The sequence below is a fragment of the Salvia splendens genome, chromosome 15 (assembly GCF_004379255.2).
Source record: "Salvia splendens isolate huo1 chromosome 15, SspV2, whole genome shotgun sequence".
Lineage (NCBI taxonomy): Eukaryota > Viridiplantae > Streptophyta > Magnoliopsida > Lamiales > Lamiaceae > Salvia > Salvia splendens.
The window spans coordinates 4,739,909-4,756,097 of NC_056046.1; the positions used below are offsets into that span (position 1 = coordinate 4,739,909).

The 16,189-nt window shown below is 37.5% G+C and overlaps 3 protein-coding genes across 4 annotated transcripts; 2 read left to right on the plus strand and 1 right to left on the minus strand.

Annotated features, from left to right (window-relative positions):
• Positions 1–813: 813 nt before the first annotated feature.
• On the plus strand, positions 814–3,119 carry LOC121767272 (cell wall protein RBR3-like). 2 transcript variants are annotated; one of them, XM_042163509.1, is made up of 3 exons: positions 814–1,091; positions 1,403–2,561; positions 2,660–3,119. In XM_042163509.1, exons 2-3 carry the CDS (start codon positions 1,435–1,437, stop codon positions 2,805–2,807), a joined length of 1,275 nt encoding a protein of 424 aa, XP_042019443.1. In that variant the 5' UTR covers positions 814–1,091; positions 1,403–1,434; the 3' UTR covers positions 2,808–3,119. The 2 variants fall into 2 exon arrangements, with proteins under 2 accessions (XP_042019443.1, XP_042019444.1); XM_042163510.1 differs by having other exon boundaries at positions 814–1,021.
• Positions 3,120–5,020: 1,901 nt separating this feature from the next.
• LOC121768402 (LRR receptor-like serine/threonine-protein kinase RPK2) lies at positions 5,021–8,858 on the plus strand. The gene has a single exon (XM_042164903.1). The coding sequence runs from the start codon at positions 5,245–5,247 to the stop codon at positions 8,626–8,628; it is 3,384 nt and encodes a 1,127-aa protein (XP_042020837.1). The 5' UTR covers positions 5,021–5,244; the 3' UTR covers positions 8,629–8,858.
• Positions 8,859–9,149: 291 nt separating this feature from the next.
• LOC121769095 (ninja-family protein AFP3-like) lies at positions 9,150–11,194 on the minus strand. The gene is made up of 2 exons (XM_042165784.1): positions 10,494–11,194; positions 9,150–9,647 (listed from the first exon to the last, which is right to left on the minus strand). The coding sequence occupies exons 1-2, from the start codon at positions 10,954–10,956 to the stop codon at positions 9,295–9,297; spliced, it is 816 nt and encodes a 271-aa protein (XP_042021718.1). The 5' UTR covers positions 10,957–11,194; the 3' UTR covers positions 9,150–9,294.
• Between the last annotated feature and the right edge of the window lie 4,995 nt (positions 11,195–16,189).

The following is a 16,189-nucleotide window of genomic DNA, read 5'->3' on the forward strand; positions in this document are numbered from 1 at the left end:
TTTTTGTAAAAACGACAATCTGTTCGGCGTTTCAACAACGATAACACGCCAACTACAAAGGCGTTTTTTCAGTTATACACGCCAACCAAGTTGACGTTTTTTATCGTAATTGTAATCGGAGAGAATACGCCCAAAATACGACACAAGTATAAAACGCCAACTACGTTGGCGTATTTACGTGAAAACACGCCATTACTATTGACGTTTTTACATAAAGACACGCCAATTTCATAGGCGTTTTTCTCATTTATGGAATAGATAACAAAATGGGTACATTTACGTAATCTTAAAGGCAAAGTGCCCCATAAACCCGATTTTCCCTAGAAATGAATGGTTTGTTCTAACGCAAACACAAAATGTAACGGATAAGATGCATGATAAAAACCAAATATCATCCTTATTTTTCATTCCGTATTTTGTTTTAGATAAATTTAGGAGAGAGTGGAGAAAAATTACAATCATAGAAAAAAAACCAATCCATATTGACATTTCTAAAGTGTACTGTATTATATTAATGAATGAAGTATAATTGAAAATAATAATACTCCATATGTGTAATTTATAGTCTAATACTGTATTAGAGCGATGTTCAGTCGACTACTTTACAAGTAAAGTTTCCGTTATGTATGATTAGACTCATTTCATATTGTTGAACAAGTAAAATAAAACTTACAAACTTTAGTTTTTGTAACTGGTCTAGATTTGGGATATGTAAATACTAATAAGAGCGGGTAGTTTTATAGATAAGTTATTATAACTACTATATTGAGTTATTAACCATAGTTATAATTGGCCAATGTCCGAAATGGAAGGTCGACCATCCTCATCAAAACGGATGCTTTCTTCCAAGAATAAACCCTCAAAAATCAACCACATTTCGTCGTGCTGCCCTAATTTGCACCACTTTTGCGACGTTTCTTGATTCAACCAAGGTTTTGTTTGGTGTGTGATTCACTGGTTTTGGCTTCCACGCTAAAAGGGAACACTCCAATTGTTGCTTCCTCCACGATCTCGATTTTGGGTACGTACCCTTTGTTGAATCAGATTCAGACAAGCCCTTTTGTCTGAAATTACAAACACAAACCCCATTGGTAAGGATCAATCATACTTGTCAAATTTTTGTGTTTCTACTTTTGCATGTCTCAATGATCAATGATGTTTTCTTTCCTAATTGCATTTGAATTTACACCGTCTTGATGATTGTGAGGTTTACCATTTTTTTAGAAATTTGAGGCTTTGTTTGGTAATCAATTAAACAATTCGTTGATCATGTGGCATTCAATTTTCTCAATTTGAACAAATTAGGATAAAAATCTTAATAGTACTATAGATTGCTCTGTTTTTACATGTGAAATTAAAAACATCTGCTGATAGATTTGATATGTGATTGTGTTTGAATCAGTCATTTGAGGACTTTCAATACTCGGATGAGCTATGGAATCCGAGCAAGCGAAAGGAACCATTGAGCATGAGCACGAGCACGTAAGAAACGCCTCTGAATCCGAGCAGACGAAAGGAACCATTGAGCACGACCATGTAGGGAACACCTCTGAATCCGAGCAGGTGAAAGAAACCATTGAGCACGAGCACGTAGGAAACGCCTCTGAATCAGAGCAGGCGAAAGGAATCGTTGAGCACGAGCTAATAAGAAACGCATCTGAATCAGAGCAGGCGAGTGGAGCCATTGAGCATAAGCACATAAGAAACGCGTCTGAATCAGAGCAGGCGAAAGGAACCGTTGAGAGCGAGCTCATAAGAAATGCATCTGAGTCAGAGCAGGTGAAAGGAACCATTGAGCACGAGCACGAGCACGTTGGAAACACATCTGAATCCGAGCAGGTGAAAGGAACCATTGAGCACGTTAGAAATGTGTACGAATCTGACGAAGAAGACAGCCAAATAGTCGAAGAATCAAATGCTCGACACCTTACACCTTCGTCTTCTGCATCCTCCTCCTCCTCGTCTTCGTGTGCTTCATTGGAACTTGATGTTCCCATTGCCAAACCCAAGTCCTATGGAGACCTGCAGCTCGGCCAAGGATCCGTTTCCACGCAAAATTGCCCTGCTCAGACAGCGGAATGGAGCATGTCAAGCGTGTCCCCTATTGTCGGTCCAGAGGGGCACTTATCTCCTACAACATCCCCTCCGGTCCAAACCATGGGCCATCCTTCCGATTATGACCCTGCCCGGATCCCTGCCTCCGTGTTCTCTAGTAAACCAGCGAATGCCTCAGATTGGAGCGTGGCCTCAAACGACTCGTTGTTCAGCATACACGGTGGGAACACCAGTTTTGCCAAGGACCAGTTCAGGTCCGAGGAGCTTGCCAGATTGGAGGATTCGAGCAACGGTCAATCATCCCTTTACGCCTCAGAAGCCAAGCCTAATGAAATATGCAGTCTCCCTATCAGCCTTCCTCCCCTCATGGAGGTGCCATCGCACGAAGAGGGAAGTGTAAAGTCGAGCACCGTCTCCAGCCTTGAAAAGGAGGACTCCATCACCTCGGGGACCATGAAAGGAGGCCGTCTCTCTAACGAGAGTGCCACCTCTTCTGCTTTCCCTGCGTGAGATAACAGTTTTTTTTATGCTTCTCGCCTCGTGTTAGATGTGATTGATCATGGCTGAATTTTATGAGTTTTTCTCTTTCTTTTTTTTATCGCAGATTGGGTAGTGAAAGCGGAAAGGCTAGCTCGTTGGAGAAGGTTGAGGAGAAGCCGGAGACGGAAGCACAGCATACTAATAGTACCAACCCGGAATCCACAAAGGGGAGATGGTTTACGTGGTGCCCGTGTTTGTCTCGTTGCTGCTAACGATCATGATGTCCACTACCAATATACATATATACATACACCCTTTTGAAGATTAGCTTAGAATAGTCCCCAATGGTTGGTGGTATCTGTTATTGGCGTCACGTGCTCAACCGGATCCGTGCCTCGTATCTCGGCTGCTGATACACTGTGAGTTGGTTCTTCCTCTTGGCAGCATGGCTTGATGCAGGGATGATGATCAAATGAAACTTTTGTGATTTGATGTTGTTATCTTATATTCAGATTTGAGAATCAAATAAGCTAAATCATAATGTATATATCCATATATGAAAATGTGGTATCTTATTTTGTGTATGTGTTTGCTCTCTCATTTCAATATGATGGCACTAAATCAATACTCTGGATTTTTTTAACCACTCTATCATTAGATCAACACACGCACAATGACTCGTTCTGTGATTTTTTATGTTCATGTAACCAGGTTAAGGTTATCACTTATCTTTGTTTACACTGTTCCCACAAGCAAGAAAAGATTACCAAATAAATGGTTTGGGACAGAGGAATATGATTGCATGTGTGGATCATTTTCCACCATAAAATTTCCTATGATGGATTAGCTTGAAAAATACTAGTACTACTTAAAAAGTTTTAGTTAGGTTTGGGATTTTGGGCATGTGCTTTTAATTGTTAAATAATTAAATTGAACACCGTTTATTAGATGGAAATTGTGTAAATCAGTTGGACAAGCAGTTCCAAAGATGGAAATTGTGTTCACAACCAATAAATTAGGGTACTAAATTACTTTTATTAGTTATAAAAGATGATAAAATAACATTAAATAATATTTTATAGGTATATAACTCATTCTCAACTAACTAATTAATCATGATACCAATGACCAATCCATAGAAAGAAATTATACGTCTTTTAAAGCGAATTTTCAACTTTGTTGTGCTAAATTCATGACATGATGTGTGAAATTGATTTTTGTTAGGCAGGTAATGCCCTCTCCCTTTCTCAAAATAGGTGCGAGTTAACTTCTTAGTACTATAATTTAAAAATTCATTTTAAATAGAAATATAATACAAATATGGTTGAGAAATTACATGTAAGATAAAAAAAATGCTGGTGCACTTTTGTAGGAACTCAAATTTTGTATCATCTAAAGAATTGATAGAGCGTGAGACTTTCCCTGAAATAAAAAAAAAACTAAAAAATGGAAAGAAAAGTAAAATATGGAGTATTAAAAAATAGAAATCTGCTTTTTACGAAAAGAAAATTCAAGAATTTTCCTCATGGGTCCAAAATAGTAGACAATTTCACACGTTAAGTAAGAGAAAACAAAAAAGTTAGGCCCATTAAAAATCAAACTTCAACCCAAAAACCCCATTGAAAATTAGGTGTGGGGACCGACGGCGGCGATCCAGACTCCGTTGACGCTCCGACGCATCTATTGACCGGCGTCACTATCCCCAATTAGAGAGAGAGAGAGACATTTCCATATTATAAACATAAAAATTGCCAAAAACAACAACAAAATTTAGAAAATGCAAATTTACATATATTTAAATGTATTCTACATCCAAGTTTTATTAGTAGTGTATTAACTATGTAAAGGGACAGACAATACCTATTGTGGACTAATTGCTAGTATTATATGGAGGAGAGAGAGAATGTTATTGATGACGAATTAAGCCTTCATCCAACGAACATGATCCAAATTTTTTTTAATGACTAATTTCTAAAAATGAACATTTTTTCTATTAATTTTTCATTTTAACATAAAAATTAAATATTGCAAAAAAAGGGTCATATTCTTTTGGATGAAGAGAGTATTATTTATGAAGAAAAAGAATGGGATGATCAAGGAGTTCAAATCAATACTTCAATCTCGTCGAATAATAATAGTAGCAGATTCAATTAATCGACTTATTTGTTGAAAGAAAAATATTTCATCTTTAGCATAACTCACCTAAAAATGCAATTATTTATCTTGTCCAATTATTTATCATGTCGTAATTCTTTGGAACAAAGAGATTCTATTAGAGGCCATACAGTAATGACGTTTCAACCTCCCAAGAAGTTTTATTTTAATAAAAATAGGAAACGAATAATAAATAAACAGAATAATGAAAGTAGAATTGAAGTAGATTGATGAGGTGGAGTAATCGGCAGTCCTACTTGTAGTCTCACCAGTCAATCTTTAAGACCAAATTTTGTGGAATTTTATAATGTTAAAAGTTAAAACTCATAAACATTGAATTCAATGCTCAGACAAAATGTGAACACCAAACCGTTTATTCCACAAAGAAAACCAGCCTACTGTTCGTCTCCCTCCCTCTCTAGATTCCATTTACATCTAGGGAAAAGCTATCTGCGAATTAGGGTTTGAGCTTCGACACTCGTTCTTGAAAGAGGGCTACAGCAAGGGGTCCGGGCTGAACTCGGGCTTTTCGAGCACCCTTTTCGGGCCTCAGTAATGGGTCCTTCTCCTCCTGTGGCGAAATGGCGCCATCTCTGTTCCCCGTTGAACCTCTTGATTTTCGTTCTTGCTCTGTTTTCAGCTCGGTACGACGCCGTTTCCGCCTCCGATTCGGACAAATCGGCCCTCTTGGAGCTGAAGGCGTCGCTTTCGGACCCTCACGGACTGCTGAGCAGCTGGAATCCCCAGAGCCCGGATCACTGCTCGTGGGCCGGGCTCTCCTGCGATTCGGGCTCTCGAGTTGTGGCGTTGAACGTTACCGGCGGAGGTAATTCGCTGTCTTGTGCTAAAATTGCTCGATTCCCACTGTATGGTTTTGGAATTAGGAGGCCTTGTTTGGGTAAAGTTCAAATCTTGGGTAAATTGTCTGCTGCTGTTGCTAAGCTTAGTGAACTCAGGATTTTGTCACTGCCTTTTAATGAATTGAGTGGTGAGATTCCTGTGGAGATTTGGGGTTTGGAGAAGCTCGAGGTTCTTGACCTCGAAGGGAACTTGATCTCGGGCTCGTTGCCTAGCCAGTTCAGTGGGTTGAGGAGCTTGAGGGTTCTTAATTTGGGGTTCAATCAGATCAATGGTGGTATACCGAGTTCGTTGTCCAATTGTTTGGGGCTCCAGATTGTTAATCTAGCTGGGAATCAAGTTAACGGGTCGATTCCAAAGTTTATTGGTGAGTTTAGGGATTTGAGAGGGCTTTACTTGTCATACAATCTGCTCACTGGATTGATACCAGTTGAGATAGGAGACAATTGTGGGAAGCTCGAGCATTTGGATCTTTCGGGGAATTATTTGACTGATGGTATTCCAAAGACGATTGGGAACTGTTGGGGGTTGAAGACGCTGCTTCTGTACTCTAACCTGTTTGAGGATGAGATTCCGAGTCAGCTTGGTCAGTTGAGTGAGCTTGAAGTGCTGGACATCTCGAGGAACAGTTTTAGTGGTGCTATACCGAAGGAACTTGGTAACTGTACAAAGCTGTCTATCCTTGTGTTGTCGAACCTATGGGATCCTCTTCCAAATGTTTCGAGCTTAGGGGGTGGTTATTCATCAGATAAGTTGGTGTATACTACCGATGACTACAATTTTTACGAAGGTTCAATCCCGGTTGAGGTTACTAGCCTCTCGAATTTAAGGATGCTTTGGGCTCCTCGAGCAATTCTGCGAGGAGATTTCCCTGCTAATTGGGGCTCCTGCAGCAATTTGGAGCTGTTGAGTTTGCCTAATAACTTTTTCTCTGGAGAAATCTCAGACGGGCTTAGCAACTGCAAGAAGCTTCATTTTCTTGACCTGAGTTTGAACAAATTTAGTGGAGAGATCAATGACAAACTTCCCGTTCCTTGTATGACTCTCTTTGATATCAATGGGAATTCACTGTCGGGTCCTATCCCCGAATTTGAGTATGAAGAATGTCCTCCTATTCAATCCGTAAATGTGGATGCTTTCGATGCGTATGATCCTTCATTGGCATATGTAACATATTTTGGATACAGAAATCAGATCGAAACTGCTTTGCCGGTGAATAGGATTGCTGCGAGTCTCTTGGTTATGCACAACTTTGGTTCTAACAACCTTGATGGCCCCCTGCAGGCAATGCCCATTTCATCTTTGAGATTAGGGAAGCAAACAGCTTATGCCTTTCTTGCTGGCGGAAACAATCTTACTGGAAGCTTTCTTGGAGCTTTCTCCGAGAAGTGTGATCTTGCTGGAGGTATAATCGTTAATGTCACAAACAACAGGTTGTTTGGTCAAGTTCCAGCAGATATCGCCGCGTTGTGCAAAACACTGACAGTCTTGGATGTTTCCAGTAATCAGATTACTGGAAGTCTGCCTCCCAACATTGGGGACTTCGATTCTTTGCGCGCTCTTGATGTAAGTCGGAATCTGTTGCAAGGTCCGGTTCCTGTCAGCTTTGGTCGGATAAAAGATCTCAGATTTCTTTCGTTGTCTGGAAATAAGCTTGATGGTTCCATACCTCCAAGTTTGGGGCAGCTGCAGTCTCTTGAAGTTCTTGATCTATCATTGAATGTGTTATCCGGTGGAATTCCCGACGTGCTTGTGAAGCTGAGAAACTTGACAGTCCTTCTCCTCAACAATAATAGGCTATCCGGGCCGATCCCCCTTGGTATTGCAAGTGTGTCTACCCTATCGGCGTTCAATGTGTCATTCAACGATTTGTCCGGGCCACTGCCTCTGCTCAATAATGTGATCAAATGTGATAGCTTTGTTGGGAATCCTTCTCTACGTTGTTCTCCCTCCTCACCATCTGATCAACGAGGGGGCACAGGAGATGACGGCACGATTTCTCCTGCATCTCCAAGCCAGAAACGAGGGAAGGGTTCCCTCCATTCTGTCGAAATTGCCTCCATAACATCGGCGACAGCCATTGTATCGGTGCTGATTGCTCTGGTTGTACTTTTCTTTTACACGAGAAAATGCAAGCCGAGGTCCAGAGTGAGTGGAACTGTTCGGAAGGAAGTAATCGTCTTCAACGAAATAGCAGTGCCTCTGACGTACGAGAACGTGGTCCGTGGCACGGGGGGCTTCAACGCGAACAACTGCATCGGGAATGGTGGATTTGGGGCAACATTCAAAGCGGAGATCGCTCCCGGTGTCCTAGTGGCCATCAAACGGCTCGCCATCGGGCGTTTCCAAGGCATCCAGCAGTTTGATGCGGAGATCAAAACCCTAGCCAGGCTCCGCCACCCGAACCTTGTCAAGTTGATCGGGTATCACGCGAGCGAAACCGAGATGTTTCTTATATACAACTATCTGCCCGGTGGCAACCTGGAGAAGTTCATCCAGGAGAGGTCTAGTAGAGCCGTTGATTGGAGGGTGCTGCACAAGATCGCCCTCGACGTTGCACACGCTCTCGCCTACCTGCACGACCAGTGCGTGCCCCGCGTCCTCCACCGCGACGTGAAGCCTAGCAACATCTTGCTGGATCAGGACCACAACGCATACCTCTCCGACTTTGGGCTTGCTCGGCTGCTCGGGACTTCGGAGACGCACGCCACGACCGGCGTGGCCGGGACGTTCGGGTACGTCGCGCCCGAGTATGCCATGACTTGCCGCGTCTCCGACAAGGCCGACGTCTACAGCTACGGGATCGTGCTGCTCGAGCTGATTTCCGACAAGAAGGCGCTCGATCCGTCGTTCTCTTCCTACGGGAACGGGTTCAACATCGTTGCTTGGGCGTGTATGCTCTTGCGGCAAGGCCGGGCCAAGGAGCTGTTCACGGCCGGTTTGTGGGACGTGGGCCCACACGACGATCTGGTCGAAATCCTCCACTTGGCCGTGGTGTGCACGGTTGAGACGCTGTCAAACCGGCCGACAATGAAGCAGGTGGTGCGGCGGTTGAAACAGCTTCAACCACCATCTTGTTAGAGGTGAAAGCTGAAAACACACCATATTTGTAGAGGCTGCACTTTACAGGATATAAGTGTGATCGTTTTATTTATTTTTCTTTTGCTTTTTTTGAGGTGTTGTTAGTGTTGAAATTGTAGATAAAACTGTAAATTTTAGAGTAGTTTTGCCCTAATTTTAAAAAAATGTTATTTCGGTGTAGACTTTAATCCCATTTTATAAATTCTAACATCTTTTTACGTTTTTGAAAATGCAGAATCGTCAATTGTAGATAATATAGATCATTTTTAGTTCAGTTTTAGAAAATTTGGATTTTAAAAATATAAAGGTCATTTTCAGAAATTTTTAGGTCACTTTTCAAAAAAGAACTAAAAATAGAAATGATGCCCATATTATCTAAAAATTGATCTCCCATGTTTTGATTTTGTCTTCTGCAATTAAATTAAGTTTTATGGACTCTTTATTTGAAAAGACAATACTATATCTTAGGCCACAAAAATGATCAAATACATATTTAAAATCAAAACCGAAAATAAAAAATCTTACAAAACAAATTAAAAAGGTAGGAATTTGGAAAGAAGTAGCATACAATGTCATCGAATTACAAAGCATTGATCGTTCTTCATCAGCTCTACTCATCAAGAGAGGGGAGAAAACAACACTCAACGCCGGAACTAAGCCTTCGAGTTACAAGAGAGGGAAAGGGTTAACTACGATGTGCTTCAAGGGGTGCTCGACGTCGCCCCCACCACCGTGCTTGATGAATTCTGCCGGCGTGAGGAACATGCCGTGGCAAACGCACACTATCCTAACTTCCTCGCCTTTCTTATATCTGTACAAGAATCCCTCTATCTTGTGGCCGTTGGGTCCGTCTCCCTTGGTGGAGACGTAAGGCATTTCACACATCGGGTTCTTGCTTGGAGGAGGAGTCGGTGGCTTGGCGTCCCTATTGGACGCTGCCCGGGGTGGGGGTTCCTGCTCGCTCTGGTCTTGTGATGGCCGGCTCGTAGGGGGTGGGACGTCGGCCTTTTGGGTCCCTCCTGTAACAAGAGAATTCCATATTTAGCTCCAAAATGAAACCATGATAACCAAATTTAGATACCCTTTACTTTCTATTTATGCATTACATAATCTAAATTGACAAGAAACAATCACTAGATACAGCTTTAGAAAATGAGGAAAAAAGCTTTCAATGCTGAAGTAGGCTTTCCAAATAGGGCAAAAACCATCTTGTGTGAAATCAATGCCTCTCTTTCAAGAACTCAAGAACAAAGAAGAAATCTGATTTTGTCATCATGTTCATCAACTCAAAGCTATTGATCTCGCAATCTTAAGGGGCCGTTTGGTAGGGAGATAGAGAAGAACACACAATTTAGGTAAATTTAGATAAGATAAGTCCAAGATAAGGGAGTTATCGACTCTAGCAAACGGAGCCTAAGTGTCAATGAATGCATAGAGATGGATATAATGTGGGAGAGGATATGAATGGACAATCTAATATGATAAGCTATATACATCAAGATAAATACCTATATATCCATAACACTTGCACAACCAACCAACTCCACCACAACAACAACTTGCATATTTATGAATCTAACCATCCACTATGAGCTCAACCTATGCATCAACAAAAGCTCCATCATACTACAACACAACAATCAACTCCATCACCAACAACTCTATGTAGAGACAAGCCATCCATCTCAACTCACCAAAAGCAAAACACTAAACAATACTCTTTATCTTTCCAAAAAGGAAAACAGAACCAACACAGATTCATAAGCAATCCATAATCAAGAACATAACTTTATCAACAGAACATATCATTAGTCCAATTTCTCAAAAAAGATAGCAAATAGGAAGGATTAAAGATGATTAATTACCCTCAAAATCAAGATCGGAAATCCCAGAAGAGCCCTGTGATCCAATGGAGCCTTGCGAGGATGAGATTTCATACCCATTATTACTAATACTCTCCTTTTGCTGCACTCTCACATTCCTCAGCTTCTCCATCCTCTTCTTCCTCGCCGCCATCCGCCTCATCGACTGGAACTCCTTCCGCCTCCGCCACTCCTCGTCCGCCTCCGCCGGCAGCGACCGCGTCCTCGCCAGCGGCGCCTCCACGCGCCCCTCGTCGAACGCCAAATTGGAAATCGAAGACGACCGCTTCAGCCTCTTCCGCATTGGGTCCACCCCGAATCTCCCATTCATCGACAGCCCCAAGCTCAGCTCCAATTCCTCCTCTTCTTCCTCTTCTCCGTCTCGATTGCAGCTCTGTTTCATAACAATTCCGTTGTTTCCGGCGCAAAGACTGAACCTTTCTCGCTTCCCATCAGCGCAATCCATCGAAGAAATGGGGCCCGCTTGCCGGAGCTAGCAGAGCTCAATTGGGTTCGGAAAATATCAAGGAAAAATGGAAAATTTAGCGTTAAATCTGAATGAAAGAAAAGTGGAGTTGTTTTATTTTGTTTAGCCGCGGATTCTAGTAGCCGTTGACGTGGCTTAGTTGCAGAGGAGAAAGAGAAACGGAGAGGAAGGGATGAGGGAAGAGAGAGGAGGGGGGATTTGTTTAGAGGACTCATGGGGAAGAGTGAAAAGACGAAAAGGGTATTGGTGGAGAAATGTGAGGGGGTCGGGAGAGTGACACGTGTTCACAGAGGAGGATTTCCTTCTTTTTCTTTTTCTTTTTCTTTTTCTTTTTCTTTTTCTTTTTCTGTTTTAATCAATTTCTGCCGAATATATCGCGATATTCGACACGCTTGCTGGCAAAATCCAACTCATGTACAAAATCCCATTTTTTAAGAACGTAATTTCAAACTAATTTGTTATATTCGAATGTGTTATATTACAAATTAGGGTTTAGGGTTTAGATGATTAAACCCCTAATTACAACTAAATAATATTCTTTACATCATTAAATCAAGTCATCATATCATTTAGCCAAGTATATCAATATAGTGTATAAAAAATGTTAATTATGGGTATTAATGTCAATTAATAAAAAGTTAGTTATAACTAACTTTTAAAAAATATCCCAAAACGTTAAATGGGTATAACGATCTCAATTTAATTTTTTTTACATAACATATATCTAATTAAAGATAATTTTATAAGGATTCTAACGATATCTCACTAGTATACGTTTCGATGTCAAAATTTGATTTTTTTTAAATTTTCATATTTTTTTCGCATCAACTTAATGTAAATATATGTATAAAAATATGTCAATATACTATATATACAATGTCAATACAAAATTGTGTGTTGACATATTCAAGGAATTACATTGATATTTTTTATATACTATATTGACATTTTGATCAAAAGCCTAATTTTACTAGTTTTCTAGTCTTTTTAAATTTAAATAATAATAAAATGAAATTACACATGGCAATTTGTAGACCACTAGATCTCTACATATCTTATGATTTTATGATTTTAAATTAGTCGTAGTTAGCAATTAAAGGTTGAGTTAGCAATTGATCACTCCCTTTTGTTATATTTACATGCAAATTACCCCTTAGATTATTATTATTGAATTTGTACTGTTTAAATAATCAAAATATGTTGTTTGTACGACTAATCGAAAATAAAATATGCTAGGTACTAAATTTCTTATTGGGTCTTGAACTGGCTTATGTGTGTTTTTTTTAATTGTACTATATTTGAATGTATGTCTTTCTTTCAAGGGTTGAATCGGAATCCTCACAAATGATTTACTTACGATTTTAATATTTTTTAGATTGTAACTTGCGATTAATTATGGATTTAAAAATAAAAATCGAAAAATCTGAAAAAGGGTGGGAAAAGTCGTGGAAAATCTAAGAAAAAGTGGCAAAAATAGCTTAAAAATTGATGATTTTGGATGGGAGTCGTAATTTCTTAAAACTAAGACATTCCTGTAAATGTTAATATAAAACTTGGATAAAAAAAGTTTTAAAATTTTCTTGATAAAATATAAAGTTAACTAAAAATCGTTGACGTGAAATTTGAGTGATGATTTTAGTTGTAGGAAGATAACTATCTTTCAAGGGCTTAATCGGAAGCATCACAATGGTCCAGTTACAATTTGCAGAATTTCTAGAGTGGCAACTCAATCTTACTTGAATATGCTATACCCACTATTATTGACTTATTGTATTTATTGATTCTTCTATTTTGACAACTTGCAATTAACTTCCACATAATGATAAGGTGCTATGCCTATATTTTTCACTTTATGTAATGGTATAATGATTTTTGTTGTGTGATATTCAGTACTCCGTCCGTTTCTTCATAGTCGAGTCATTTTTTCATTTCGGGAAGTTTCTTCCTAGTTGAGTCATTTCCATATTTAGGAGTAATAATTATTTTCTCTTTCTTACTTTACTCTCTCTTACTTTATTCACTTTCTACTTTATTCTCTCTACCTTTTCTCTCTCTTACTTATTTTATCTATTTATTCAACACACTCAACATCCATTTCTTAAACTCCGTGCCGAAAAATTTCGCCTCAACTATGGTGAAACGGAGGGAGTAGTATTTTTTAACACACTGTAAATATAGCTTCATGGGCAATTTATAGTTTGCGCCTAAACTACAGTTATAATATAATCTGATTTTGATTTTAATTTAAATTTAATACAAAATCAAAGACACAGAAAAGCGTGTATTCTCAATGAATATATGTATCAAAGGTATCCTAAGCATACAAAATATTTGATTGGTGAAAACGAGATTTACATGATGTGACAAATGATCCACATTTATCATATAAATTTTTTACAATAAGAAGTTGTCAGAGAAGAACATGTCTGTACGTGAAACAAAAATCAGAAAATCACGTTTCAAATAATTCATCCAATTTAGACATGAAAAAATGGGTATCTTTTGAATGGTATAAGTAAAGTACAATATTAGCTTAATTGTTTAATTCATTTTGTGAATATTATATAGCCAGTTGAGACCACAAGTGGGGTGGATTTGAGTTCGACAACGTTATCTTCTGATATAGAATGACCACTTTCATATACATCATTGATTTAGATTAATATTGTATTCTTATCAATTAATGTCTAACGTGGCAATGCTATTATAATGTTACCTTTTCATATTTTTTTCTCATTTTATTTTCAGATGTTATTTGGTAATCTAAGACGTGCTTTACTATTTCAGCCAAATTTTGGAGGTTGATAATGTAAATTTAGTTTTATTTATTTATTCTATGTATTATTAGTATTGTTAACTTTTACTTAGATGGTATATATGAAATCCGATTTGTACTCTAATAATGAAAATTTTAAAATGTAAAGAACATGAAATCCATTCAAAATCAAATAGATGGTTTTAAGGATAATCAGATCTATTTCACATTTGCATAAATAATTGGAATTCAATTGAATTTTAAATATTATACATTTAATTATCAATACAACATGACATTGAATATGGAGTGTATTAGGGATCTCAATTGATCGCTACACCATGTATTGGCTTTCAGATTAATCATTTTAAACCAAAGCAAAATAGTATTTCTATGCAAGTTGTTTACCTAGTGACCTTGATTAATTATGCCATAGAGCAATTGATCAAAAAATTAATTTGACTTCAACAATAAACATAAGCAACTTGCTCCCCACCTTTTGCGTGTGTATTTTTATTTATCCTTTTATTTTTCTAGCCACTTGCAAGCTAGGATATGTTTGTTGAGAATAATGATACATTATCTTGACTATACAAAGTTACAAACCAAGTCGCCATAATTGATTATAAGGGCTTCCCCCAGCTTTCTATTATTTCAGTCACATCCTAAAATACTATTTATACTAGTATTATTCTTGGTTCTTAATTTTATTTATCAGTCTTTTTTTCAACAATTATTTAATTAATGGAAAATTTATATTTGATCTAAATTTATGATTTTCCCATCAATTTTTCCCTATACGATCTTACTTATATTATACTAATTTTTGTACAAATTTAAAAGTTATTGGTATATAAATACAAAAAATATTCATATATATGATTCATGAATTGATAAAGATTCAAATTTTAGTATGACACTGATTTTGAAATTTGTGTATAATTTATGGGCACTAGTGAGAGTTTTAATAGCTCTAAATTTGTTAATCATATTTCTAGTTAATAGCTCACTAAATAAATAGGAAACTCATTGGACTACAAATCATATTCAAACAGAATCATGCAATTGGTCCAAAATATTTAAAGAAATTGAAAAGCACCAAAAAAGCGCAGTGGATAGGGGAGGGGGTAGATGTAAAATGAATAAAATAGAAGGGCAAATGGAGAAAGAATCAATGCACCAAATCTAAAGTGGGCCCTCCATCAAAATTTTGAAGTCGCGCTGTTGGGTGAAATGAACCACGTGTCATGTTCTGGTGAAGACTGACAGCTAAGGACCATGCAAGTTGGTGAGGGCGACGCGTAGAGGAACCAAAACGCGACAGCAAGATTACTACGTCATGCGACTTTCACGTGCGACTTGCCCGCTATAAAATTGAATAATCATTATTTTTCCATTATTCGCATAGCAAAAGTTTTACTATTGTTTTACACAAAATTTTACTTTCTACAGTACATAATAGAAGTAGTATTGGATTGTGTATATAAGTAAAAAAGAAAAAGAATGGTGTTTTAAATTTTAAATTATTATAAATAAAAAGAGAATAAAATAAAGTGAATGGTGCTAAATATAATATGTCACTTTGAATGGTGCAATATTTCAATTTTCACATGAAAATGTCACTTTTAATGAAAAGAGAAGTTTAGTTTATATAATATTTTTACTTCAGTTAATATTGGTCAAGACTCGAGTGTCGTCATAAGATAACTGAAGAATTATTATCGGTCATTTATTTAAAATAAAAAGAAAAGGTTAATTTTAATTAAACATTTTGATTTGTAGGGCGATTAAAACTTTCATACGATTTAAAATTAATTTAATTTTAGAATACTTAATCTTTACAGATCCTTGTTAATTGATTCATGGAGTACATTTCATTTTGCGATATCCAAGATAAATAGTATTTCCTTTTTTAGTATTATCTCTTAGTTTTTTTTTTCTACTTTATTCTTTTTTTATTTTATTCATCTTCTCTTAGTTAATAAATTTTCATTTTCACGTGTAGAAAAGAAATGTTTTACTTAATAAAGGGAAGTGGAGTAGCTTTTTTAGTCTACTAGAATTTGTGTATGCAATTTTTTTTCTAGACTACTAGTATCTCTTTTTAGACAACAAAAGATCTCGTAGCCATTATTGGACATTGCGATCTGAATATTTTTACAAATTAAAAGCCCAATAAATAGGCTATAGTATACAGTTATAATGTGAAGTCAATAATATTCATTAATCATAAACATTTTTCTATATATTCTTGATACAATGTAACGTTCAAAACTTAGGATATCATCTAGATCAAGAACGTGGAATTGAAATTTTCTAACTATCCTTCAGAAAAATTGTCTAAGGTGTAGAATTCACAAATTTAATGCAAATTAATAAATTAAAAAGAGAAAAATAATTAAAATATTTATTATAAAAAATAATATTCATCTTATTCGAAAGAAAAAAATGTACAAA

Coding starts and splice junctions, on each gene's coding strand:
- LOC121767272 (XM_042163509.1), top strand. CDS start 1,435: ATGGAATCCGAGCAAGCGAAAGGAACCATTGAGCATGAGCACGAGCAC. Junction 2,562..2,659: donor ACCTCTTCTGCTTTCCCTGC/GTGAGATAACAG, acceptor TTTTTATCGCAG/ATTGGGTAGTGAAAGCGGAA.
- LOC121768402 (XM_042164903.1), top strand. CDS start 5,245: ATGGGTCCTTCTCCTCCTGTGGCGAAATGGCGCCATCTCTGTTCCCCG.
- LOC121769095 (XM_042165784.1), bottom strand. CDS start 10,956: ATGGATTGCGCTGATGGGAAGCGAGAAAGGTTCAGTCTTTGCGCCGGA. Junction 9,648..10,493: donor TTCCGATCTTGATTTTGAGG/GTAATTAATCAT, acceptor CTCTTGTTACAG/GAGGGACCCAAAAGGCCGAC.